At 29.1% G+C, this 27,308-nt stretch overlaps 1 protein-coding gene across 1 annotated transcript in view; it reads right to left on the reverse strand.

Moving 5' to 3' along the window:
* Positions 1 to 3,407: 3,407 nt before the first annotated feature.
* LOC119689183 (thrombospondin type-1 domain-containing protein 4-like) overlaps positions 3,408 to 27,308 on the reverse strand; it is a gene marked incomplete at its 5' end in the record, with an annotated part of 48,900 nt that continues 24,999 nt past the window's right edge. Inside the window, 5 exon segments of the mRNA XM_038103953.1 lie at positions 3,408 to 3,742; positions 3,953 to 4,103; positions 5,652 to 6,746; positions 6,816 to 6,970; positions 7,044 to 7,242. Of these exon segments, the coding sequence (XP_037959881.1) occupies positions 3,579 to 3,742; positions 3,953 to 4,103; positions 5,652 to 6,746; positions 6,816 to 6,970; positions 7,044 to 7,242 (1,764 nt within the window).

Genomic DNA, 27,308 nt, shown 5'->3' on the forward strand with positions numbered 1-27,308 from the left:
TTTCTTAAAATGTCAAGTTCTTTAACTTTCTATTGAATAGTTTTAACACAGCATAACAATATTACTAGTCTTTAAGGTGGAAAGTACTATACTCCGCAACTCAGGCGATATTGTGTGTGTAAAATAATTAATAGTTCTGTAGATTAAAATTGTTATTATTTTTTTCTTTATTTCAGAACATAGTAATTGAACTCGTGAATGTGAAATAAATATAACTTAATACTAAAAATGGCCATATTGAATACATAATTTGCCAATAATATTGCTAAGAATACAAAAACCATTTATCAAAAAAATATTTATAATTGGGAAAATTACATATTATAATTATATATATCTTTATTATACATATATAATATATTTCTATTTACTAGACTGAAGTTAGCCATTCCTCCTTATTTTAGTTTTAAGTTTTAATATATTTTTCACGTTGGCATGATTGGCAATCTTGGACCACTAAAATGTCTATTTCCGCCAGAGAATATATAAATTGAGAATATAGTTGAAGAGAACTAGACATACTACTTATATTACTCCTTAAAATAATTTCAAGAATTTGATTTTGTACGTATAATAATTTTATTTAATATATTTTATTATTTTTTTATTTAAAAAATAAATAGAATTTAACATTAAAAATTATAGAAGAAACTGATATAAAGTATTGGCTATATAAACAAAAATCTATTAAAAAACTTTTGTACTAAAAACATAAAGTTCTGTTATAACATATATGTGCATATATATGAATACATTAAATACCATGACTTACAATCAATTTTAAAATATAATATAGAACGGTAATCCGTTTTAAATATATATCATAAAATTTAAAATATTACTATAGTAATATTAAAAATTTATTTTAATTTGTTCAAACAGATTCTTTAATTTATATCTGAAAATAATTTCACAATTTTTAATCAAAGCATTGAAATCTCAGGTCATATATATGATATTTTTAACACTATAGGTACTAAAAAATACTGCACTATTAAATAGATCTTTATTGGACTTTGTAGAAGTCAAACAAAGCTTATTAAATTCAGTGGCATAACTATGTATGTAGGTGCGGGAAGTGCAGATATCATTTCAAAGGGATGACATCAAAATGAAGAAATTGCCAGTTTTATATAAGAATATTTCTTGTATTGTCTACTAAGTCAGTCTATTAAACTGATTATTTATAATAAGTAAGTCGAACAAAAAATGAGAGACGAGTGTTAATTAACACTTAACACTTGAAATCAAACATCTCTAAATCAGACGAATACAGCTACTGTTATAAAGTTGAAGACAGAATGAAGTATCTCTTAATCAAATATTGCGCTCTATCCTAAACTCAAAAATAAATAAATAAGAAGCAGCAATTAACAGAAATTACATTCGAGAACTACGTTCATTTCTCATAGAGTTTACAAAGAGCACAGTGTACAATACAAAGAATATAAATCTGTACTTACAGTACAAAAAGGTGTTTTTACACTATCTCCCTTTTGTAATAAAATAATTAGTCAAATCCACAGAGACAGGGTACCATTATGCAGTATGCAGATCATACTCTGGGGTGTGATTGCTCTTGATTAAAGATATACCATTTTTACCACTAAGTTGAATTTGGTTTTTTATAAAATATTTTCGTTAAGAATATATCCCATATTTTGCTTTTTGAAATGTAAAAAAAAAATATATTTAAATATATTTAAATTAAAAGATTTCAAAAAACATTTTCACTATTCCATTTGAGAAAAATCATCTTGCACTACAATGAAATAATGGGTTCATTCTTAATAATATATTGTCCTTATGTTAATGTCCTGAAGATTAATGAGGAAATATGGTTCTAAATTTTTAGGTTTGTAGATATATACCGTGAAAGGAGCTCAAACCTCCACAGAAAGCCTTTTTGTTTTTTAGAGAAGGGTCAGATGTTTAAAAACCAGTTGAACCCATTTTGAAACGGAAAAATTTATCTGATTTTTATGTTATAAACGCTTTGAAATGGGTTAAAGAATACTGTGACCGTAAACTTAAACCTTGACTGAAATCAAGCAATTGAATAGACAGTTGTAAAATCAGTCCAATATGGAATTTTGGTGAGGGAAGATTGGAATTCATAAAAAGATTGACAAGAAGAAATTCACATATATTGAAATCAATTTATAATAAAAAAATAGTAAGCGTTTATTATATATTAATTGTATTCATTTGAAATTCCAGATATTATTAAAGACAATCAAGATAGTACTAGATATGTTTGACATTGTTCATCCATAGACTCTATTAACGATAAAATTAAAACTTTTTGGTGACCTTTCCGAAATTCACTTCCATAATTATTTATCCGATCTCACTGACCATTATTTAAAGTTTTGAAATTTATGATCAAATAGGACTAAATAGAACATCTCTTCTAACATTTCAACATAGACCTTCATTTATTTCTTTATGTATGTATACATATACTGTACATATATGTAATATATATTGTGCCTTTATGTGAATAGATCTTTTAAAAACTAAAACTTTAAAGAATCAAGATTTTTTGATTAAGTATTATTAACAGGAGTAAAGTTATTAAAGAGGTGATTAATAGGTTTCCAATTTAAAGTCTAGAAATAAATATTTCAAAATGTGTTGCAGATACAAATACTTTAAATCTGCAAATAATTTATTATTGTTTTTAACTTATTGGAAATACTAAATTATTTTAAGAAGAAGAAATTGGATATGGCAAACTGAAGGAAGATAATAATATGATTTTATTATGATCTATTATTATCAGATATTTTGTAAGGTTTAATCAAAACAATTCATTTAATATATGCATTTTTACAGATATAATTTTATAAGTTGATTTCTAAATTAATAGTTGGCTTTAGATTCTGTGGAAGTTAAAACTATACTCTATTAATTTTATATAAAATATTCTATTTTACTTTGCTATAACTTTTTCATAAAGATCTTTCCCATTTTTTTTTTGTTGATCCAAATATTTAAAGAAAACGATTTATGAAGTACATTGAAAAAGTTTTGGATAAAACTGCAAGTATTTACAACGTACATATAAATAATGAAGTCTAATGAATTTAACAGTTTTTGTATTATCTTTTGTGCATTGTATACTATTATAATTTCTTGAATATATATAATATTATAATATCGTGAAAAATGTTTTTGATTTTTAGATCTTTGTAGCTGTATATATTGTTTTCATTTGAATTTTGTTCAGATTTTTTGGAGTCCTAGCACTATTAATTAATGAATTTATGTTCTGTACTTGCGGCACGATTCGTTTTATTTTTATATTTAACTAATGATTTTAAACCTATAAATACCTTAACATAAAATATAAAATAAATTATAATAATTTTTTCATGCAAAATGAAACATAAAAAATACTACAACAAAACTACGTCGAATTAAGTAAAATCGAAATAATCAGCATCCAAATTTAATAAAGCGATCCAATCGGAGATCGGAGCGGCTGTGATCTATATTGCTATACCATTCAACACCAAATTAAATTTGAAAATGTTATAATTTAATTTGAAGACGTGCATGTTGATCGCTTGTACTTAATAGTAGCCAATGCACGACTGACAGCAATAAGACTTATAAAACTGCAACTTGCATAAACGTTGTCGGTTAATGCGCTTGCAATTGGGAAATTCATCACTGCAATCATCCGGCGTTGGAGTGGTGTTATCGTTCTGTGCTACATCCATTGGAGTATTCAACTCTAAAAAGTGAAAAAAATAACAATAAGTATTATAAGATACACTGGGAAACGAAGAAAGAAAAACAACTGAAGAATCCCTAGTCGAAGACTGCAATAATAACAATTTAAAAGCAATTACTTATGTACGCGAATGTCGTACACAGTTTTTTTTATCGTATGAATAATATGCGATGTATTTCGCTTACTTTTGTATCTAGATACATATATTACCTTCACATTTGTGCACATTGCAAGCAGCGTAAACAGGCTCTCGTTCCAGGTACTTGCAATTGTTCGACTCAACCATGGCATTTTGCTTCCAATCAAATTCCAGACACTTTGCATAGCGACGCTGTGTGCCTTCACCACAGGAGCGAGAGCACTGTAGACAAAAACAAAATAAACAAATTAAAAATTTTTTAATTCACAAAATCTGTTTTTTAATTTTATATATATATCTATTTATATATTATATCCCCAATATCATAATACAATAATAATACTGAAATGGTAATATCTCTTCTTTTTTTAAGATAAAAAAACAAGTCTCTAGCTTGCTGAAGCTTTCATATGCTTTATTAAGTATAATTATATTTCATTAGTTTTTAACAAAAACTCTTCCATGATAAACCCCAATTGCTCTAAGACTAAACAAGAAGTTAATGGAAGAGTAATTACCTCTAATATAAGAATCTTTCCGGCGCTTGGTGTATGGCGCACTGGGTTTTAAGTAAGGTTTTACGCACTTGAAGCCCGCATTACTAACAAAGCATTACTATCAATATCTCCAAAGAACAAAAATATGCTCATACTTAAATCTATAAAAGTGTCAAACCAAAGGTAAACCAAGTGGGGCCCTGCGACCTACCCGATCATACTAAAATTGGTAGTAATAAAACAAAGCACAGAATTTTAAAAATCAAACAATACTACAGACTATAGACGAAGTAGTTGAATTGTGGAGAGCCTTTCCCGAGTTAGTGCATCTGGGCACTTTTACTCTTTTACTATTTTACCTCACTATTTTAGAACACTTTCTTGATATGTTTATTTTATAAATAGCTTATATATTAGAAGCGTATTACACATGAAATTTTTTTGTCAAACTTTTTTGTGAAATGCGCAATTTGTGCCAAATTTGATATGCAATAACAACATTGGAAGTATTGACAAAAAAGTTTGATAGAAATCAAAAAATATTGATTTTTCCTGAAAATTGATCGTGTTTTTCGCATACAAACGGATTTTTGACGACTTATATGAAAAATTCATTCATTTTTTGGGATGGAAGTTGTATATTCTTACGGAAAAGACAATAAAACTCTGTAAAATATATTCTATACTATTCTTCATTTCAAGTCCGTTTAAATGCATGCATGATTTTATTTTGTTATATATTTGTTGTTTTTTTTTGCTGGGACGTGTTCAAAATAATATCAACTGTTTTGATGTGTAGTAAGCGATGACAAAAAAATTTGACAAGAAAATCGCATGTGTAATACACGCTTTATACTAAAACCTGGTTTTTTTTATACATTTTCAAGTCATTATTAATGATCGTCAGGACTGTGGAACAAAATCTGTTTTTTTCAGACCTGGCTGGATTTTTAGATGCATTAAAATTTAAAACCAATAGCGATTTTTGAAATCAAGTAATGAACTTAACCACAGTCTTTGACGCTAATATGAAATCATACATGTCATATAAATGCTAGAAGAATAAAAACAAGTAAGATTACAAAATAACCCGTCCTAAAACGTCGAAATAATTAAATCAAAAAAATATTAAAATGTTAGAAATTTATGATTAAATTTTATAGTCCTCTACATATTTACAGAAATCATTTCAAAATATAAATAAAGTAAAAACAGTAATCCATAAAGAAATTCCAAAAAAAATTTTAAATTGAAATTATCAATAATACCTTACCTCTGACCACTCAGAATAATGCCACTTCGGTCCGCAGTAATTTACCTCTCTATGGGTGCAATTGCTCACTTCCTTTGGCTTACCTACAGCATCACACTCTTCATCGTCAACCACATTCCCGTCACGCAAACAGATCACAATACGTTTTCTTTGTAAATTAAAGCATTCGCCAGTACAATTACTCCATTCAGATGCGAACCATGTACCTTCTTGGCATTCCTGCTGACGTGCGCTGCAGGCGCGTTTTTGTTCGGGCGTATAACGTAAATCGCACAAATCCGTATAAGGCGGTGTACGATCACAATATATGGTACGATGTTCATAACCGAGACCACACTCAGCAGAACATTCTTTATTCCATTCAGACATTAACCATACACCAGCTTTATCCGAACGGTCATCGCGTAAGTTACGACGCAAAGGCATAGTGGAATTGTACACGCTACGCACTATAGCTGGTGTACCTATTAGTCGAGAATAAACCTTTGGTGCTTTATCCGGTCGTCTTTCATAAATTCTACGACGTATTTGTTTTGGGCAACTGCACACTTCAATTAGATCAGGTGCTATTAGCTTCTCACATTGTGTCTCTTTCACTTCCTCAATTTTACCAGTCAGTTGTTCTTGCACGCAACTAGCATAACGTTGTCGCGTACCATTGACTTTATTTTCATTACACTTGCACTCACTATATTCACTAGCACGCCAATATGCTGGACATAGACCACGATTGCAGTGATAAATATCCTCACTAAAAACCGGCTTCTCTGCGAAGGCACAGCGTTTTGGTGAGTAGAATCGGGTTTGTGAGTCGCGTATGCAACGGAATATTGGAGACTGTACACCAGGACCACAAGAACGATTGCATTGTCCGAAGCCAAGTAATTTCCATGAAAACTTACGCCTTTTTCGATTTTTAGTACGTGCTAGCTGTGCAGACACTGTATCATCAATATTATTATCATCAATGTAATCTAGCGGATCACCAAGTTCATTCCACTGTGATTGCTGTTCATCATCTTCAGTTATAGAAGCCGATGGAACAGGTATAGTATAGTCATATTGTACACCAGGATTGATACCACGAAAATAGAGCTAAAATGTATATAAAAATTGTATGGTAGGTCGAAGGTAATATGAAAGAAATATTAATCAATATTTTACCATTAACACTATTGCTTTACTTAACGGTCCTTTAGAAGTGATAATGCCCAATTCTCGATTATATTCGAATATATCATCATTATATTCAAATATGCCGCTTTCTGAGCCGTGATTATCACCATGTATAATAAATATATCATCCATACTCTTTAGTGCTTTTCATGAAAAAAAGTAAGAAACAATTAGCTGTTTGTCATAACATGGATATGCTCTTCTAAAGATATTTACCTAATAAGTTATCGCTACGTTCAACTTGTTTTATGGTTAAATTCATGGCTCCTGTTGGTATGGTAGATATGAAATTATATCCATAATTCTCTTTGGTCTTATTGTATAGTTCAGAAACAACTTGACAAAGTACTGAACCACATTTAACTGTGCTGTCATAAGTGGTTGCAGGTCTTATGACACCACTAGAATGTACCGCCTGAAAAAAAGTGAAAGTTTAATCCAAAGTATTCTTAATTAAATAATATTAAATGATACTTAAGATATTAATAAAATAAATTAAAAGAATAAAACAAAAAATTAAAATAATTTGAAAAAAAAATAATTTAAAATAAAATAATTTAAAATTAAAAAATTTAAATTAAAATAATTTAAAATAAAATAAAATATTTTAAAATAAAAGAAATAATGAACAAAATATAAGAAATGATGTTAATTAAAAAAAATTAAGAATAATTATAAAAATTGGATAAATTTGTAATTTTAACTTTATTCCCTTATAATATGTTAATTATACTTACCAAAAAAATATAAATAAATAGTTTTTGTATCTTTAACATTGTTTTGTCGGAATGCATTCATATAATTCGAAATTCGGTAAAAAATATTGTTTTAATTATTTTTTTAAAATGTAAAACTCGTCGTTTTCATATTGTTTCTCTTAAAAAATGTTTATTTAATTAATATTTGTAATACGAGTACACTAGAAGTGTTATATTTGATATAAACTTATATGTGGCATATATAATTAATCAAATAAGTTTCATAAGCATCGAAATTGTATTTGCAATACTTTTACTCTTTTAAATATTTATGAATGAATAAAATAATGAATGTTAATAAATTAATATTTAGAAAATTTATTATTGTAAAGTACAAGTTTAGTATTTATGGACATAAATGTAGATAAATATGCTTTGCAAATATTTAATTGACAATCTATATTAACTCATTATGTTATTATCAAAACAATAATAAATATCTGAAAAACGCTCTGTAAATTTGAACTCCGCAACTAAATAAAATTCAGGCTTCATAAATTAGCTAAGCCGCTTTTACAAGTTAAAAAATATGGCTTGGATAAAGGAGAAGATCCATAAAAGAATTCATATCATTACTTCTTATATCTGCTTATTGCTGTAATAATTAGATGGTATGGATAATAACAATATTCATCAACAGCTCTGTTGCAAGGATACCACTCCTAAGAGTATAGTTTTTTTTAAACCAACGTATATATATATATATATATATATATCTATCAAATCTGTCATCAAAATTCTGTTTCAACTCAAAATTAGGCTTTCATGGTTTGAATTTCATCTGTTAAGGACTGTATTACAGTCCATTTAAGCGACAGCTTAAACTTTATAAAATTATGCAATTCTGAAGTGAAATGCGACCCACTTATGGAGACGCTCTCAGTATAGTTTTATATAGAATTCGTTCAGCTAAGAATTTTACCAAAAATAAAAAACTACGATAAGAGTAAAAAAAAAACAATTAGTAACCCAATAAGAAAGATGAATGAATGCAATGAGTCACAATTACCACACATTTGTGGGCTAATTATCAAGTAATAATTAGGTCATGTCAACAATGAAACAATGCCGCACTTACAGTTCATGTCTCTGCTTAATTCCCGCTTAAGACCAAAAGTTCCATTAAACTTCCATACAGAAATCAATTTCAAGAGATATATTCTTGTGAAAAGAAAAATTACCAAATATTTCGAAAAAATAGACTTAATTGTTTTTAAAGCAGCAAACAGTGGAAGTAAGTAACTGTCAAGTGGTTTCCCATTCAATAAAATTAATAGCGGAAATGGAACACTTTTCGGAAAAATATACGAAACTTAACTAAAATTTTACAGATACACATTGTAACCACAAATGAAAGCGATTTTTGTGCAAAATTTAATGAAATTCCACAAGTTTTCGTTAATAATCCAATTTCTCTCTCATGGAGCTTAATTGAAATGAAACACCACAAACACTTCGCCCCATTAAGATTCCATCTTCATCAAAAAACATAAATTTCAAAAACTCGCTTCATACAATAAGTTGTAAATTATTTTGGAATTCTAGGCGCTTCGAAATTACTTAGCCGGGTATACGAGTATTTCAAACCCAATAAAAATAGCAATAGATTAATTTAGATTTATTATACGGCAATTTGGCATTACACAAGCGGCGCATGTGTGCGGTACATAAGTAAAAGTGCTTTTATAGGTCAATAATGCAGTGACCGCACGACGATTTCACCTACCGATGTAGACCCCAATATCTAATACGTGCTTCGTTGCAAAATGCAATTATAATTTCTCGCATATACGAAATCAAAAAATATTAAATTAAACGCTTTTTTAATAAATTGTGTACAAATAAATATTTTGAAGTAATTTTTAATTTCGCATTAATGCATATGCATTTCTAACGATCACATACAAATGTGAACAATAACATAGATAATAGATAACATAGATATGCACATTGTAATAATATATATATATATATATATATAATCAGGAAGAACTCCCCTCGTTCTCGCGATTCCAGAGTAACGCCTCTCGATTACTTTTTATGGGACTATGTTAAGTCATTGATTTATGTCGACAAACCAGCAAGTCTTGATCCACTTGAAACCAATGTTGACTATAGTATGTATGAAAAATTTCATTCAAATTGCCCAAAGAATAAGGAAATTGTTTGAATTCAAACAGATCAACAGACAGCCAGTTGGACGGACAGATGGACGAGACTAAATGAACCCAACTCGCTGAGCTAAAGAAGAATATATAAACTTCATGGAACTTACAAAGTTTACTTCAACACAACATTTGGACAAACCTAATAAACTCAAAAGGTATGTACAAAAGGTATAAATGGAATGATCTATTTTGTAGTCCCGATTTGACAGACCTGTTACTGTGATATTTTATGCATTTAATAGTTTTGATGTTCAAAAGATTATATGCTTTGGTTAAAATTTACCATTTTATAATGTGTATAATTGAATAACTAATAGACGTGTTAAAGTTGTAATATCTTACTTTAAAAATGATAATTTCTTCATAGGTATAATTCCAGAATTATAAAGAGATTATTTTTGACATAATTACAAATCTTAGCGCACAATTGACAAATATTTGAAAACATTTGAAAAAAATAGATCCATAATAGATGTGCTAAGGCAACGATATAATCGAAATGCTTGTACAGCTGAAAATGTTCAAATTTATCTTCTACAGGGAGCTTACAATATTTGAGCCTATCTTATGACATATTAACGCATTCCCATCCTTATAAAATTGAATTAATATAAGAACTGAAACCGACTGATCAGTGTTGAGTAACACTAATTGTGTATTCGAATGACAACATTTGGTAAATTGGTTATTTTTCACATTGAATTATCTTAAGTAATAGGGTTAAGTTTTTGATTAACGGATATGCCAACAAAAAAAAAAAATTGTCGCATCTAGAATAGTGAAAATTTTGCAAGTAACTATCGACTAAACCATTGCATCTATGAAAGGTGACTGAGTATTGTGACATAGGTCTGTCTGGAGTACGGCAGGCCCGTACTTTTTTAAAATAACGAATGTGTAACAGAACCCGTCAATTATAATTGCTATTTGAATGAGACAGATATGTAATTTCAGCATGAATATTCGGAAGTAACACAGAGCATTGTACTGTAGCTCTAATGAGAGAGGAATATGCCGGTTGCGTGATTTCACATTTTGTGGATAGCTTCATTACCACTGGATTTGGTTTTCTGTGGGATTATGGTCAAAATCATGTATATACAGTTAATCCGTGACGTAAGGTATCTTAAAATTTTATAAATCGCAAATTAAATAAAAACAATATTTCTGTTGAAGAATACGAATTTAATTTTTATTATAGACAGAAAGTATACATAATTGTATATGATTTAAAGTAGGGTCTATATATGTAACATAACATATTTACTGAATAATCTTGTTTGAGAGAATAATTGTGAAAGTAAAGAAATATATAAAAAAATATATCATGTAGAGCGCACTCAGCGCTTGCTCGGTAACTAATCTAGAGAGACCAAGTGCTGCTACAATAAATACTCTATAATTAAAACATCTGAAGATTGCTAATGTCATGCAGAAGATCTATTTCTGGAGGCAATAATATCATAAAATACTTTATTAGTTAATTTCTTTGAGAACATAATATGTAGCACAGCCTCGTTGAAGCCAAAAATCGTAAAGAACATGCTAACTCGCAAATGGAAAAATAAATTATTGTTAATGGCTCTGTTTCAGACATCTTCAACAATGACATCAATTTTCTTTACTTTTGAATATCAAATAATACCATTTGTCCATAAACAGCATCAACCACTATTCTTTACTCCATAAAATCATTAATAAGAGTATGCTGAGTATGTTGAGAGATTACCTACCAGCTGTTTAAGCGTCATTGTATTAGGAAAATATCTCTCCCAGGTATCAAATCTATTTTTGTAATTTGTTTAGACTGCATTTAGCTACACTTGCAGCTTTATTTATTGAATTCAAGTTCTACCCTCTTTGTTTATTTAACTAGGTAAGGTAATTTAGTTAATTAATTTGGTTAAACATTCGGGGGAAATTCAAATAATAAATACATTTTTTTTTAATTTTTTAATATAATTTAGATTTTTTTTTTATTGTGTGATATTAGTTGTGACTTCTCTGTAGACATACTTTTACTTTATCTAAGCAATGAGTGGCACAATACTACATAAAGTATATAATTATTTGAATACCATATGTAAAACATTACATTAACGTTTATTTCCTTCTAGAAATTAGTAATCAATTGTCATTTTTCTACAGTCAAAAATAACCGCAAATCCGGATATTCAAAGACTCCGGATATACAAAAAATTTATATTAAACTCCGGAGACTTTGTATACTATCCGATTAAACGGGTTCTCCGATACTTCGTAAAACCGAATACGAACAACACTAGTTTCTACTACTGAGAAAGCTTTAATAAAAAACATGAAGTGTAAAATACAATTCTAGTAAAAAAGAATTGACTTCGTTATATGAACGAGAGTAGCTTTTTTTCCGATGTTAAGGATATGTTACTTTTTTGAAAGCAATTATTTTTGAGAACTAGATATGAACTGTCTAATGTAGTATTTAATGCATCAGATCATAGAAGATCGAAAATGAATAAACTCAAAACACTTAAGAAACCGATATTTATCAAAAATATATTGCCAAAAAATCGTCAAAAAAGAAACTATGAAATTTTATTTTATTAAAAATCTTAATATTGAAATAGAACTTGTTTATATCACCTCGAAACTCTATTCCATTTAATTGAGTTACAGTCCCGTAATTATATTACATGTAGTAAATTTTTCTTTCTTGCTGACAACTTAATCAAATCATAAAAAGCAAGACAACTTTATTTGCTAAGAAGCGACAGCTAACACATCAATTTGATGTCTGTCCATGGTTCAATCGAACACTTGCAGACCCCGCACTGCATACAACATATACTCGACATAACTTGATCAGCACATAAACTGCGGCGATAGGAAAGCCACCAAAGATTTATGTTGATCTCGTTGACATGTGCTTTAGGAATTGAAGTAGCATATACCTCATGCCTCCGACAATTGATTGATGAAGTTTAAGTGAACGGTAGTGGATAAATATTGATAACAAAGAAAATAAAATTATATATTAAAAATGTACATGCATACATACATACCTATACATACTTATATATTAAATTTTTATTTGTTGTATAATAAAAATATTTGATCTAGTTTTTGGCATTTCGAGAGTAAAAGTATATTTGGCTATTGGCCAAATGGTAGTCTGACACTAAAATTAGTTATCTACCGCAATTCTAATTTTCATCGAAGCACTGCATATCAAAGACAAGTTCTGCTCTTCGATTCCAGGAACCAAATTCGTTCAGAAAACTACTTAACTAATTTTTACTTTCATGTTTTTTTCGGCAATTTCTGTACCTCTGCCTCCTGGCAGGCATATGGTATGCGAATATTTGCCGCAGATCAGCTTTTATTTCATTAATTTAAGTAATGTCGAATGCTCTTAAAACTTATGACGCATTTGTAGAGTAAATAATACATAAAGTCAGTGTGGTCACATTTTATTAGTCGTAAAATTATATCCAAGGCTGAGTATTTTCAGAAACTAATAAAAAATTGCATTTCCATTTATTAAAACTTTTAAGTATTGTTAAGTATGTCTGTTGCAATTGAAACATCGTTAAAAAAATTACTTTAAAATTACAAAAAACAACAAAAAAAAATCATAAACAATTGCACTTTAACAAATGTGTGAGAAATTATTTTTATTCCGTAAAAGTAACAAAAGTGCATAACTCTTAAATAATTAATAAAATTATATGATTATGTTGAAATATTAAAAATATTAAACTCAAGTTAATAGTATCAAAACAAAACATGAGATGAAAGAAATTCAAACAAGATATATACTTTATGGTAAATATATATATATATTCCATAAATAAATTTCCACGGGGATCTGACAACGATTTATACACCTATATCTGGGTTGAGAATATTTTTGATTTGACCTTTCTTCACCATTCTTATTAATTTGCTGCATTCATGGTCACTCAAATCTATAGGTCGGCCTACTTGCTTTGCATTTTGTCATAGCGCCGCCTCTTTGAAACACTGCTCGGTATAAAATTTACCTTTATTTAACGAATATAGATTTATCCCGCAGGTATCTCACCAGGCTCCACAACCTCCCTCCTGATATCCTTGCTCCTACCTCTCTTCCTCCTGACCTCATTCAGGCCTTACGCCATAAACCTCCTCAATTCATCTCTGATTATTTTGATGAGTGGGACACAGATCCCTCCGTCATCCCTTTATATAACCGTGGCTCTCGTGATCCTTGTCACAGAGTCTACCTCTAGTACACTCGCGCCTTTGATATAACCCCCTTCACTACTTCCAATTTTCCTCTTTTTAGGCCCAAGATCTCTGACTTAGATGAACTTAGCTTGCTACGTGTTAGATCTCTTTACTCTCTTCTCTTTCCTTCGTCTACTGGAATGAAGTTTCCTCATTGCCGTGGAAATCTTTTCCTTTCATTCCTTAGAGGTGGTTTAGTCTCACAAAAAAAAAAAAGAATATAGATTTATTTTCCACTGAGATTCGGTGGCTTCTTTTTGTTTACTGCTTATATTGTTCCAAATGGATTAAGTTTGTTAATATTAAACACATTCTAGATTAGAGCCATTTAAAGATAATAGGTCTTTCCCAAGAGAAAATTGCCAGGCCGATAAATTTATGTTAAAATAGTTCATTGGAACCTAATTGTGTCAATAATTTTGTTCAGCTTGATTTAGTACTTTTTTTGGTTTTATTATTTTTAAGAAATTAAATATAAAAGATAATATAAGGAAATAAAATGAATTTAATTGCAAATCGCTATATTAATGGGCTAAAATCAGTATTAAAGTTCAATATACTTGCTGTGCCAATAATTATATTCATCACTGTGAATATTCAGAGTAACGGTTTTCACTACATTATATCCTGACATAACTTGAATCTTTATATAGAGTATTTTTTTAGCTGCACGAGAACTAACGATATCGACGATAATGATTGTTTTCAAAGTTAAGAATGTCAAACTGTGTTGGTGTTTCTGTTCAATATATGTAAGGTTTGACTATTCATCATAAATCCTCCTGATTACTTTTTATGGGGCTTTGTTAAGTTATTGGTTTATGTCGACAAACCAGCAATTCTTGAAGCATTAGACGCCAATAATCATTGGAAACCACCATTAGCGGTGTATGGCCACATTTTTATCAGTTCAAAATTATTGAACTGATTGAATGGACCTTATAGCCGCGGCAGACATATGCCAAAAATCATAATCAAAAAATAAATTCCATTAAATTATCTATGATGTTATAATCAAAAATATTTCATTCTAATAATATGTCATGCAGCTAAAAAAACACCCTATATATAGAACTTCAAGATTACTAGATTTTTATATTAATTACACTAACAAAAATTGCTCACAACTAGTGCATTAATTACGTAATTATAATTAATATATTAATTAAGGTATTTTGAAAAATTATTTACAATACCTGATACAATATTAAATTGCGACGCTATAGCAATAATAATCGTCTCATTAATACGTTTTAGGTCATCAAACATATGGTTTCCTATATTTTATATAGAAGTATAAAAGCCCTATTTTGTTGTCGTCGAATATAATGTGAAGCTTTCGCAATATTAAGATACAGTATTAAATATTTTTGACATTATACCTTTAGACTTTATGACCAGTAAAGTAACATAATTAGGAACATCACTGCAATAATTTTAAAAAATAGTTTTAAAAAATAGTTTTAATATTATTACCTACTTTTGACCGAAAATGATAGCTACTCATTTTAAATGATAATTTTTCCCAAACATTTTTAATACATATTCTAGAGTTCAGGTATAATTTGAATGAAGGTTAGCTACAAAAATAGTAAGCAAAATTTATCTGAGTACTTTTTACACAGAATTCCATAAAGTAACTAATGTATGTATGAGATTTTAAATATTTCAAGGACATTTTTGATAGTATTTTAGCTACATTTGCGAAATATTTGATGTTCATCAAACACATAACAAAACCCTACTTTTTGGAAAATTCCATTTTAAGATGTTCGTTCAAAATTTTTCTAAAATTTACTTTTGTATCTTAAAATATAAGATACATAAGACTTAAAACGTACAAATTTATACTTTGAAACAAAGGTTTTACAAACAAACGAAATGATTGTAATTATTAGAAAAAAATAGATATTTTACACAGCACTTTGTTAACGTTATTGTAGTTGTAACAGAGTAAACAGATATATACATCAAGATAAGTAGATAACACATAAATACCGAGAAGTAACGAAAGGTAGATATCAGTTATACTCTACTGATAGTAGAATTATTGTCTATCATTAAATATTGCGATCTCGAAATCAACAAAACCAAAATAATTTTGACCAAGATGAGATATTTTTGACTTACAACAATATAAAATTATAAGACTGTCAGTTAATCTATAAAAGTTTCGATTAGTATATGTGTTTGTATTGCTAACAGCTACCTACATATTCGAAGATCGAAGTCAGTAATTTATAGGCATAAAGAAGAAAGTCAAGACTTCCATAAAACCATAGAACACCTTTATACTTAGAGAAGTGAATGTAAAAACTTGACTTATTTACTTCGGGTCTTGTACCAAAACAATCAGGAACTTTAAACCAACTGATTTCAGAAAAAGCATACTCGACGGTTATAGCAATTACAACCTTCAACCCAGAAACTGATACACAGCGCTAGATTAAACTAAACATCACATCCTAACAATCAATGTATATTGGAATAGCACGACTACGTTTTGTCAAGAGCAAGAGATTGGAAGAAGATGTTATAGAACACTTAAAGCTATAAAATTTATTATATACTAGATATGTGTATAATATATGCTATCTGTAATTAATAAAATTATAGTTAAAGATTTGCAATTCTTTTTGCTAGACAATATCATCAGTATATACGTCTTAATTTACAAACGGCTGAAAGATTGTATAAAGGTTTAGTAACAAAATCTTGATTTATTCTCTTCAGTGTTCCAGTGGAACACTATAGATGCATGTTCTGTTGAGTCTAAATCTTTCCTTGAATAAATTTAAAAGTTGAAAATGTCTTTAAGAAAATAATTTTTTAATTATATGCTCTGAACATAAAGCTTTGGAATCATTTCAGTTAAAGGAATTTTGCTTATTGATCATACATAGAATATATGCTAATTAATTGTTAGAACAATTTCAACAGTTTTGAAGTGTACGAAAAAACCGTATCATATAACAAGTCTATTTTGTTTCATTGTTACGGGAGAAATTTTCCGAACTTACCTATCTCATATTGATGATGTAAGTTTGCAAACAAAATCCAACGTTTTGTTACAACTGAACTTTTTTATATAGGATTAAACAATAGATCGTATATTTATAAGAACAATTTCCATATACTCGCCATTCAAAAAACCAACATCCATCAAGTTATAGCGGTACTATTGCCGGTTATGTGTCTACAAATCACCGAAACTCATGTAGTCATCAAAACAAGAACGATCAAGTATAGTAAGATATTACGTTAGTTCCGTTAGTTTTTAAATTTTAATTAAATTAAGATATTAAATTTGAATGGTGTTGAATTTCTAATCAAATGATTTAGTGAGGGTCCAAACCTTATATTGATATAAACATTTGATCGGCATCACGGTCTTAACTGTATTGTATTTATATTTACTTCCAGAGCCAAAAATAGGTCAACTTTGTACTCTAAAAACATTTTTATTTATATGATTTATATTATTATTTATAATGTTTATTTTTACATACAATATTTATATATAGTAAAAGATTAATCTCTATATATTATATAAATTATTATGATATTGTCTTCAATACTTTTTATATATTAAATATATGTTATAATGAAATAGTTGACTTATCAAACAATTAAAATGGTACAATATTTACTAATAGCTGAAAAATAAAAATTTAAATCCATGTAATAAAAAAAAAATAAAATAAATCAAGAAATTATTTTATTAAAAACAAAATCATATATCAGAAAAATTAAATAATTTTTCATATACCAAAAAACGCACAAATTTTTTAAAGAATTTAGAATTTTCGCAGTTATACGCTTAGAAGACCCACCTACATTGTTTTGATTTCCTTGCCAAAGTATCTACATTTGTTAAATCTTCCCGATTTGTATAAATAAAAACAAAAGCAACAAAATTTCAATTTTTATTAAATTTCGCATGAATCGGCTTAATTATTGTCTATGGCGCGTGTTTTGGAACAGATAGTGAAGATTTTCGTTTAATGCTTCTTGACAGAAACTAACACAAATTCTGAGAAAATAATATATCATAATATAATATTTTGAAAAGATATATTTCGTCAAAATATTTGTACTATAAGCGCCATGCACTTGAGCTATCAAACCACAAAATATAAATTAATGAAGGCAATAATAAAAATATATTTAAATATCAAAAATATATAGAGCTATAATATTTATCAAAATACGAGTAGTAAGCAGAATTTTTAATTTAATGAATAAGATATAATAATAAAAAAAAAACAATTTTCTACACATTTGGATTCAACACTACTCGAGACATCTCGAACACATGGTTTCCGGATGCATCAAAATCATTATACTCTCAGTTTATCTTTAAAGAGTTGAAACAATAATTAAGAGAACAAATTAAGACAGTCTGAGTGACTCAATTATTTGATGTTTTGAATTCCCCAAAAATTGATGATTCTTTATAGCCAATAATTGAAAGAAGTTTATCGACAGAATTTTTTCTTGATAATCCACATTGTGGGATGTAAGGGGCAAAAGAGTGTGCCGTAATGGAGAAGTGATGCGAATATATAGACTAGCCTTCTCAACTGTCAACCTCACCTACCCGTGTCGCATCCTGTTTACTGCATACGAGGCTTTGGCGACCGAGTACAGGCGGTATAACCTAAAAACATATAGTTGAGCGGAAATTCTCTAACTACTTAATACCAATCCTATCTCAGGGTTAGCAAATAAGTAAATATGGCCCTCCAAGTTGGGGGATTGATCGCAAAGCCAGCAACCCTGCATTGGAAAAATTTTACCACAGATGAAAAAAATTACTATTATAAAAGAAATTATGTTATTTTCAAAAAAATAAAATAATAATTAATGTATAAAACAAACGAATATTTCCAAAAATTCAATTAATATAAACTATTTTATTATAATTTACAACTATTCAAAAACCCTTTTAAGGGAAATGATTTTTTTGTCATAATTGAAGTTGACAGCCCCTTTTTGTATTTTAACATATCACTACATTATCTATTGACTCATTATTAAATTACATATATATATGTGACCATTCATTGAAGATGGGAACTTATCCATTACTATACTATAGTACATAAAAGGATCTATAATTTCTAGTCTTGGTACACCCATGCTTAAGGTCAGTATGGAGAAGTTAAACATTCCCTACAAGTTTAATAATTGAAAAGTTGCGAACACGTTAATATCTCAACTTATTTGTGTCTGGTATTTTTTAAAATTACATTAATTAATTTACTGACACAGAGGTCAAGGTAATTCACTAATTTAGTCAATTTTAAAAAATTTTTAACTAAAAGAAAAGCTGAAAACTGTTGTGAATGGTAATATTGTATCTGACATTGAACGAATAATTCAGATATAAAAGTTGTCGCTTCAACTACATTTTTAAATTATTTTGTCAAAATATTCACATAAAAACTTTTGAATTTTGTAATTTTTATTGTTAAATCGTTTTGAAAACAAATAAATATATGAATAAAATCATATTACAAAGAAAATATGACAATGGATCCTTAATTAAAAATAAATAATATCTGAAATATGATCTATTTGTACAACCAATTTTGCGAATTCCCCATTCGAATTTCGTGAAATTCGAAACTAAACAAAACCACCTAAACAATCATAACAATGGTATCATTTTTCGAATATAAAAAAAAATAATTTTTATTAGATTGATTTTACAAATATTATTATTTGATAATCAAAACGAAAATTTTAACTCAATGTTATAGAAAACTACACTGAAGGCCTCTTATTAATTTCTTTTTTGGAACTGAACTCATTCAAATTCGAGGAATTATCTCCATAAATGTCACAAAAAAAAATTTTATTTATATATAATTATACAATTATATCAAGTATTAATTATAAGTTATAAACACTATATCTGATAAACATTGCATTTAATTTATAAATCGACTCACATTAATAACAATTGATCAAATAGCAGCTACAGAAGTTGTCTATGGATTATTTAATTTAATGAAAATAAAAATGGATTCTTACATATCTTTAAAGATTTCATACGAAATCTTTTAGATATTAACAATGCTACTAAATAGTTTAAAAATTTAATCGAAAATCGTTAAGTAAGAAATGAATGAAAATGATAGTCCAATAGATAATACACACCAACTAAAGAGTAAAGGGATTTGGTTATATACTAACCTCCATCAATTAGGTATCGTATAAACAAAAACAAGCAAAACATCAAGCAAGCATCAAGCAAATATCAATAGGTTAAAACTTGAACTCCTATCCTAAGTAATGTGATACAAAAATAAACTTATTATATTCGCAATGGAGTGACAAACAGTGTTAGATAAGAATTGAAAAATCTAGATCTAATGTATAATATCTAGTTAATAAGAAGTTTCTATGCAAAACTAAAACTTATATAGTTTATACTAAATGATCTGCAACTTTGTCTGACTATATGTACGTTTCAATAACTTGAGGCATCGATACAAGCACTCATATGAATTGATGCTATCAGAACTATTAGTCAATACTCTTTTCAATATAGTGTACTTTTTAGAAAAGCACTAAAGTTATCAGGTATACGTTTAGTGTACTTTAATACTTTAATATTCTTATCTAATAAAATTGTAATTCATAAAACAGAAGCAGCATTTTATTTGTTAATTATTAGTATTATTGCAAGACTGTTGATTCAAGTCAACAACAAAAATAACAGATGTTTCAGTCTAAACAGATCTAAATTCACATTTAACACTTGAACTTAACAACAACAAATAGAAGACACCTAGGTCATGTTAAACTACCCGGGTTATATCGCCTACGTACAATAAGACTAGATCTTGAAAACTTATCATATGGAACCGTGTGACGACTGCAAGGCTTACTGCAGTTCTATCTGGTGACTGGTGTATAGGAATACACGTTCGTTTTAATACTCATCGCAGAAAATGTGGAAACTTGCCCGACCTTTGCGTCGAAAAGATTAAGGTTTTTAGAGAAGTACTTTTTCGACAGGTTATTAGACCCATTGTATGACGGAATGGACTTAGCCCGTCTTTTTCTATAATAAGGTTTCGTGCGAGGAATATGTTAACAAAACAAGTCGCTATTCATGCCCAACGATTGCTAAGAAACAACTCCAAAATCTCAATTAGACCTTAGTTGAACCGAATAATATCATTGATTTGAGCGAAGAGACTTTGTTTGTTAAAAAACTGAATATGTACAGGTTAGTATAGAATACACAGTTCAAAAGCAACAAAATAAATCTTGCGGATTAGAATATATAACAAAACACTGCAGAAAGGTATACAATTTTCTAGTATTGAAAATTTCAATTTGTGTCTGTGTATCAGTCATCAGTATCTCCTATTTTTGTTATCTTGTCCTTACAGGTCAAAAAACTTGTTCGTCCAAAAATAGTTACAAATGATATTTGTTTATTTTTATAAACTGCAGTTAGGTAGTAAAAGAATAAGTTTTGCAATAATAAAAAAATCATCCCACTAGTTTCTTCTCTTCATTTCTACTACTATTGTTATCATACTTTACAGATCAGTAACGGTAGTAGCAGGTAGTAAAAGGATAGTCACATCGTAACACAAAACAACTTATTCAGACTTTTAAGATCTATCACTGAATATGTGTTGTATATGTGTGAGACACAACCATTCTTAAATGCAAAAAGAAAAGAGTGAGCGAGAGAAATAGAACTCCAATAAAATATATTAGAATATTTAAGGACATTCTTATCAAAAATCTTTATTCTTAGGTATTTTTCTGTTAGACATGTCATTCAATTCCCATACTTTCTACAGTTAGGACAGTTAAGTGCTTCGAGAACATTTAAATCAAAAAAACTTGTGGAAGTGCAAAATCTTGATTATTATTTAAAATAGATCAACTTTTTAGTAAAATGACTGACAATACTTTAGACATCACGTATAAAATATACGGCATACAACTTTTTAAATATAGATACCAACAAAAGCCTCCTCAATCTCTAAGCGCCCTAAAAAGCACAATCAAAAAAACTTTATTCAATCGAATTGGGATTTTATATGCACAGTACGGAATATATGTAAATGGTAAGATCATTTTTGAAATAAATTAATTCAAATTATATAAATTATATAGTAATAAAAAATTATTATATTATAACTACTACGATGACAACCCTTAAAATGTTTACTAACATTTCAAATGTATCTTCATATCTAAAGATATATTCATCCGATTTTATTTAATTGATTTTGCCAAAACACGACTGGACTTTAAATTTATTTACCAACTACAATAAGATTTTAGAAAAATGAATATAAATAATAAACAATGAATGATGAATTAAATTAGATACAGAATTACTTTAAAGGATCCCATCCATAACAAAAAATAACAATCATATAATACTAGCGAATCAAATCTGTGTAGAACAAGTTTACTAAATGATTAGTGTTAGTAAAACTCTCCTATAGCGATTGTTAATATCATATCATATCATATGATATATAAAATCTCATATTTACTAATTAATTTATTTTTATTTAGATCCCAAAGAAGGTGAAGTTTTCATTATGAACGAAAACACCTTTAACGAATACTGTAAATTAAAACGTCAGGATTACAAGTATGGACCTTGCTCTATTGAAATATTTGTCAATCTTTTCAAACCTTCTCGAATAACTCTAAGCAATGAGAAACATGACAACATTATCTGTAACAATTGTTCAGTTAATTCGATTATTGGTTTTCGCTACAAATGCTTAGAATGTGCTAACTATAATTTATGTCACAGTTGTGAAATTCAGCAAGTACACAAAGATCATGTCATGCTACGTTTGCCTAAGAAAACCGCGGATGAACTTCTAGCGAAAACTATAACTAGTGCATATACAGCACAAAACTTTTCTGAAAATATGATCGAAAAAGTTGATAAAACTACTAACGCAGCTTATGAGATGGCAGCTGCTAAAGCTACAGACACTGCACAAGAGGCCGCTACCAAAGCTACCGACGACAATTCATGTCAAATGTCCGCCAAGACTGTTGGAATCTCGTATATGACAGCTATCAAAGCTACAGAGAGTGCGTATGCAGCTCATGCTAAAGTTATTGAAAATGCATATGCAGCTCATGCTAAGGTCATTGAAAGTGCATATGAAGCACTGGCTAAAGTTACTGAAAGCGTATATGCGACAGTTGGTAAGACTACGGAAACAGAGTACATGAAACCCGCTAAATCAACTGAATTTGTTAACTCTACATTTGCTGTAGTTACTGAACCAAAACAAATTGCTAGTGACAAAGCTTCTGAAACAGCATATACTGCAGGTGATAAAGTCACAGAAACAGAAAATGTGATTCCCGGTGAATCAACCAATGCCTCATCTGCTACAATTACTGCTCCAGAACAAATCACTATTGATGAAACTGCTAAAATAGCATATACTGCATATACTGCAGTTGATAAAATTTCAGGAACAGAAAATGCAGATCTCGGTGAATCTTATAAGTCTGACAATGTCTCATCTACTACCGTTACTGAATCAAAGCAGAATACTATTGATAAAGCTACTGAAACAACTGGGACGGGATTGGATGAGATGGGAAATGTGATTCCCACTAATGATAACAAATCTGCTAGTGTTACATCCCTCAAGGCTACCAAGCCAGAAACAGTTATTATCAATAAACCTCCTGAAACAGTATATACTGAAGTTCATAAAATTATTGAAACGGGCAATGTGGTTCCTGCTAAAAATACTGAGTCTGCTAATATCGCATCTCTTAAGGCTACTGAGTTGGAACAGGATACCATTGATAAAACTGCTGAGACAGCATATACTGCAGGTGATAAAATTATTGAGACGAGAAATGTGATTCCTACTGAAGCTACTAAGTCAAGGAATGCTGTATCACCTAATGTTACTGTATCAGGAGAAGTTGCTTTCGATAAAGCTGCTGATATGGCATATGATACAATGACTAAAAATACTAAAACCACATTCATTGAAAATACTACTAACTCTGCTTCCATGAATATATCGGAACCTATTAAATCCACACAAGTTATTACGCCCATTTCAAATGTCAATAATAAACCTTCTAATACTGCTAATACTGCTTTCGAAAATAATGAAAATGTGAGTAACATTTATTCTTTAAATTCTTTTTTTGGTTTAACCTGTTTTTCATCATTTAGAATATGGAACATGTGCTTTCTCCTCCTTGCACTAATCGCTTTGTCGAACCAACACTCTTGGATATTTCAAAAAATTTGTCCAACTTGATTGAATTGCTTTTGTCTAAAATACAGGATTAAAATTACTAACAATTATAGTTAAAAAGATTTAAAATTTGAACATCTGCAAATACTCAACAGATGTACTGAGGAACTAGTGGCATCAGTTTCCATTATACTCTATTTAAAAATATAGAAAACTCAAACCGATATTGCTGTCACTATTTATTGAATATCAAACAACTTTTATTAAAATTTGAAATGGTTTTTAGTCATTTTCTATTTTATATCAGTTATAGATTATAGTTAATGATTAATAAAATGAAGTTCTAAATAAATTAATATATTACTGTTTAAATAAAATAAAATTTCTTTAATTAAAAAATGAAAACTACTTGGATATTGTTTTATTGTTTAGTTGTTTATCTAATATAAGGCAGCAATTATTTGCTTCTAAAACTAAATGATATATTTGCTCAATTGTATAAGACTCAATTTTGGCATCTTTTTCACTGCTTTCAATAGGAATATAAACAGTTACTGTAGAGCAGTGCTGTCCAGACTGGATGCGATCGCGGGCCCTGCAGCTCGAAGAGTCGCAGAAACAAACGCGTACGTTCATAGTTGTTGTCGACGAAAATAAAAATTCGATTATAATATTAAATTTGGTTTTATTAATTTATCGAATTAAATTTATTTATTTGGTATACCATAAAAATAAGATAATATAATTTTATCAGTAAACCAAAAAAAAAAAAAATTGCTATTAAAAACATGTCGCGGTCCGCACATACATTAGCCGCATGTGATCTGTAGGCCGTACTTTGTGTAGTCCTGCTTTAGAGAAACCAAAAGCATCAATGAATACATTATAACAATCATGTAACTAAAGGAAATAGATCGAGACTATTATTATTATTATTGTTAGAGAATGTGCACTGCGACCATCGGGTCTATCGTGCCCCCTTCTGGGCTTAGAGTAGGTAATCCATGTTGCGTCAAAAAAAGTAGTATAGAACCTACGTTACAGAGTTTTATTACCTCTTCCATAAAAATACACATTCCTAGGAGCCTGTTTCGTATGTGCATTAGCGCAAGGGCATTCGAACAGTGCATGTGTGGCCAACTCCTCATTCTCTTCACAGAACCTACAGTTTGCATCCGTATGTATACTCAATTGTGTAGAGTGGTGTTTTAGTCAACAGTGCCCTGTTAGATATTCTGTGATGATTCTAAGTTTTTCTTTCGATAGATTCATACAATACTGGTATCACTTATTGTTATAGGTAGGTTATACAAATATGTTTACAAAGCTACTAGACTTAAACTAATATATTTTAAACTTGTTTATTGCATTCTCAACAATTGCATAGATATATTTTTTGAAAAAAAACGCAAAGATCCATGAAAAGTTCTCAATATAACCTGAGATTTTACTATTCTATCCACATTTCTATTTTAGTCTTCTTTTTGTTTTTCGTCTTAATTATCTACTATGATATACCTATATACGTATATATAAGCTATGTCTTTCTATATATCGTCAGCCATATATGGTGTGTATTAACCATTTTATTATTAAGAAGGAAGTACTATTCGTATTTCTCCAAATTATTGAGACATTAACTCAAGAAGAATGCCTAAACTTACTAATTTCTTTACCGAATATATGTAATACACGTCCTATGTGCGTTGAACATCTCAACTTTTTTTGAGCCCTCTCTGTGTGTAATTAAACTAAGTTGTTACTTAATTGCGTCTTTATGATGCTGAAAGCACTTTCATCATTCAGTGGGCACATCACTTAATTAACACTTACATATTTCATGGATTTAACTGTGACTTCACAAATTTTTCCTATTTTATTGTTGGAAAAAACTTTTTGTTTTTCCATTGCCGGTAATCAATTGGGATAACAAACTCGATTTAATCACACGTCGTTACTGTCTTAAATAGAGTACATCGCTTCATTTGAAGATTGTTATTTTAAGGGCTTTATTTTATTTATTTTTATTTACAACATTAAATTTCATCTTTCAGTGCAGTTAATTTACTTACAAAAATTCCAAAACCGTGGCCAAATTCATTTGAAACGCATTTAAATGAACTGACAAAAAAATGCTTCAAACGAATGGTATGTAGTGTTCATTTTAGAGTAGATAAAATGTTAAAACTTTATTAATAATAATAACAAAAACCTAGGTGAATAATAATTTTTATATTGTTTGATTTGATTAAAGTTTTTAGTCGCTTTCTTCTTAAGCAAAATTACTAAATGCCTGAATATTGCTTTTTTTAATTATATAAAATATATACACAAAATGATTGCAAATCACAAACAAATAATGTATATTATTTTATATATTTAGAAAAGAAAACCTCAATGCTCAACAGAAAACTGATATATAACCAAATAATTTATCCGTCACTTCTATATGGTTGTGTAGCGTTTAGCAAAGCTTCAAACACTACTATTCACCAATTAGAAATTGCACAAACCCAGGCACTGAGAAGACTTTTCAAAGTTCCTTGATATATTAGGACGAATGACATCCTTAGGGACCTCAAGATTGATCCCATCAAAAAATACATAAAGGATAGAGCCTTGAAATTATTTGCGAAATCTGACAGACTTACTAACACCGCATTATCAAATCTCAGAATGGTTACAGGCTCCTCGGGGAGGTATGCAGATCTGAGGTCAATTATTACTTAGTCTGATGATGTGATAAATAATAATCCAGTCAAGACGCAAAGAGGGGTTTTGAAGAAACCTCGCAGTTAATATGGAGTAAAAGTGCTCTGGTGCACTGACTCAACTTCCCTCAATATAATAATAATTTTATTTTATTTATTATATTATAAAAGATACATTTCAAAAGATATAATTCGGGTATTATAGCGGCTTTTGTTATTTTTGTGAGAAAACAATATTCGTCTCAAGTTTTTTTTTTTTGTTTTGACCTTATTGCATTCATATTTCGGATACCTTTTTACCCTATGAACTTTTCCGGAACAACTTTCCATATAACAAACAGTGTTTTAATATAAT

Source organism: Teleopsis dalmanni, chromosome X (assembly GCF_002237135.1).
Source record: "Teleopsis dalmanni isolate 2A chromosome X, ASM223713v2, whole genome shotgun sequence".
NCBI lineage: Eukaryota > Metazoa > Arthropoda > Insecta > Diptera > Diopsidae > Teleopsis > Teleopsis dalmanni.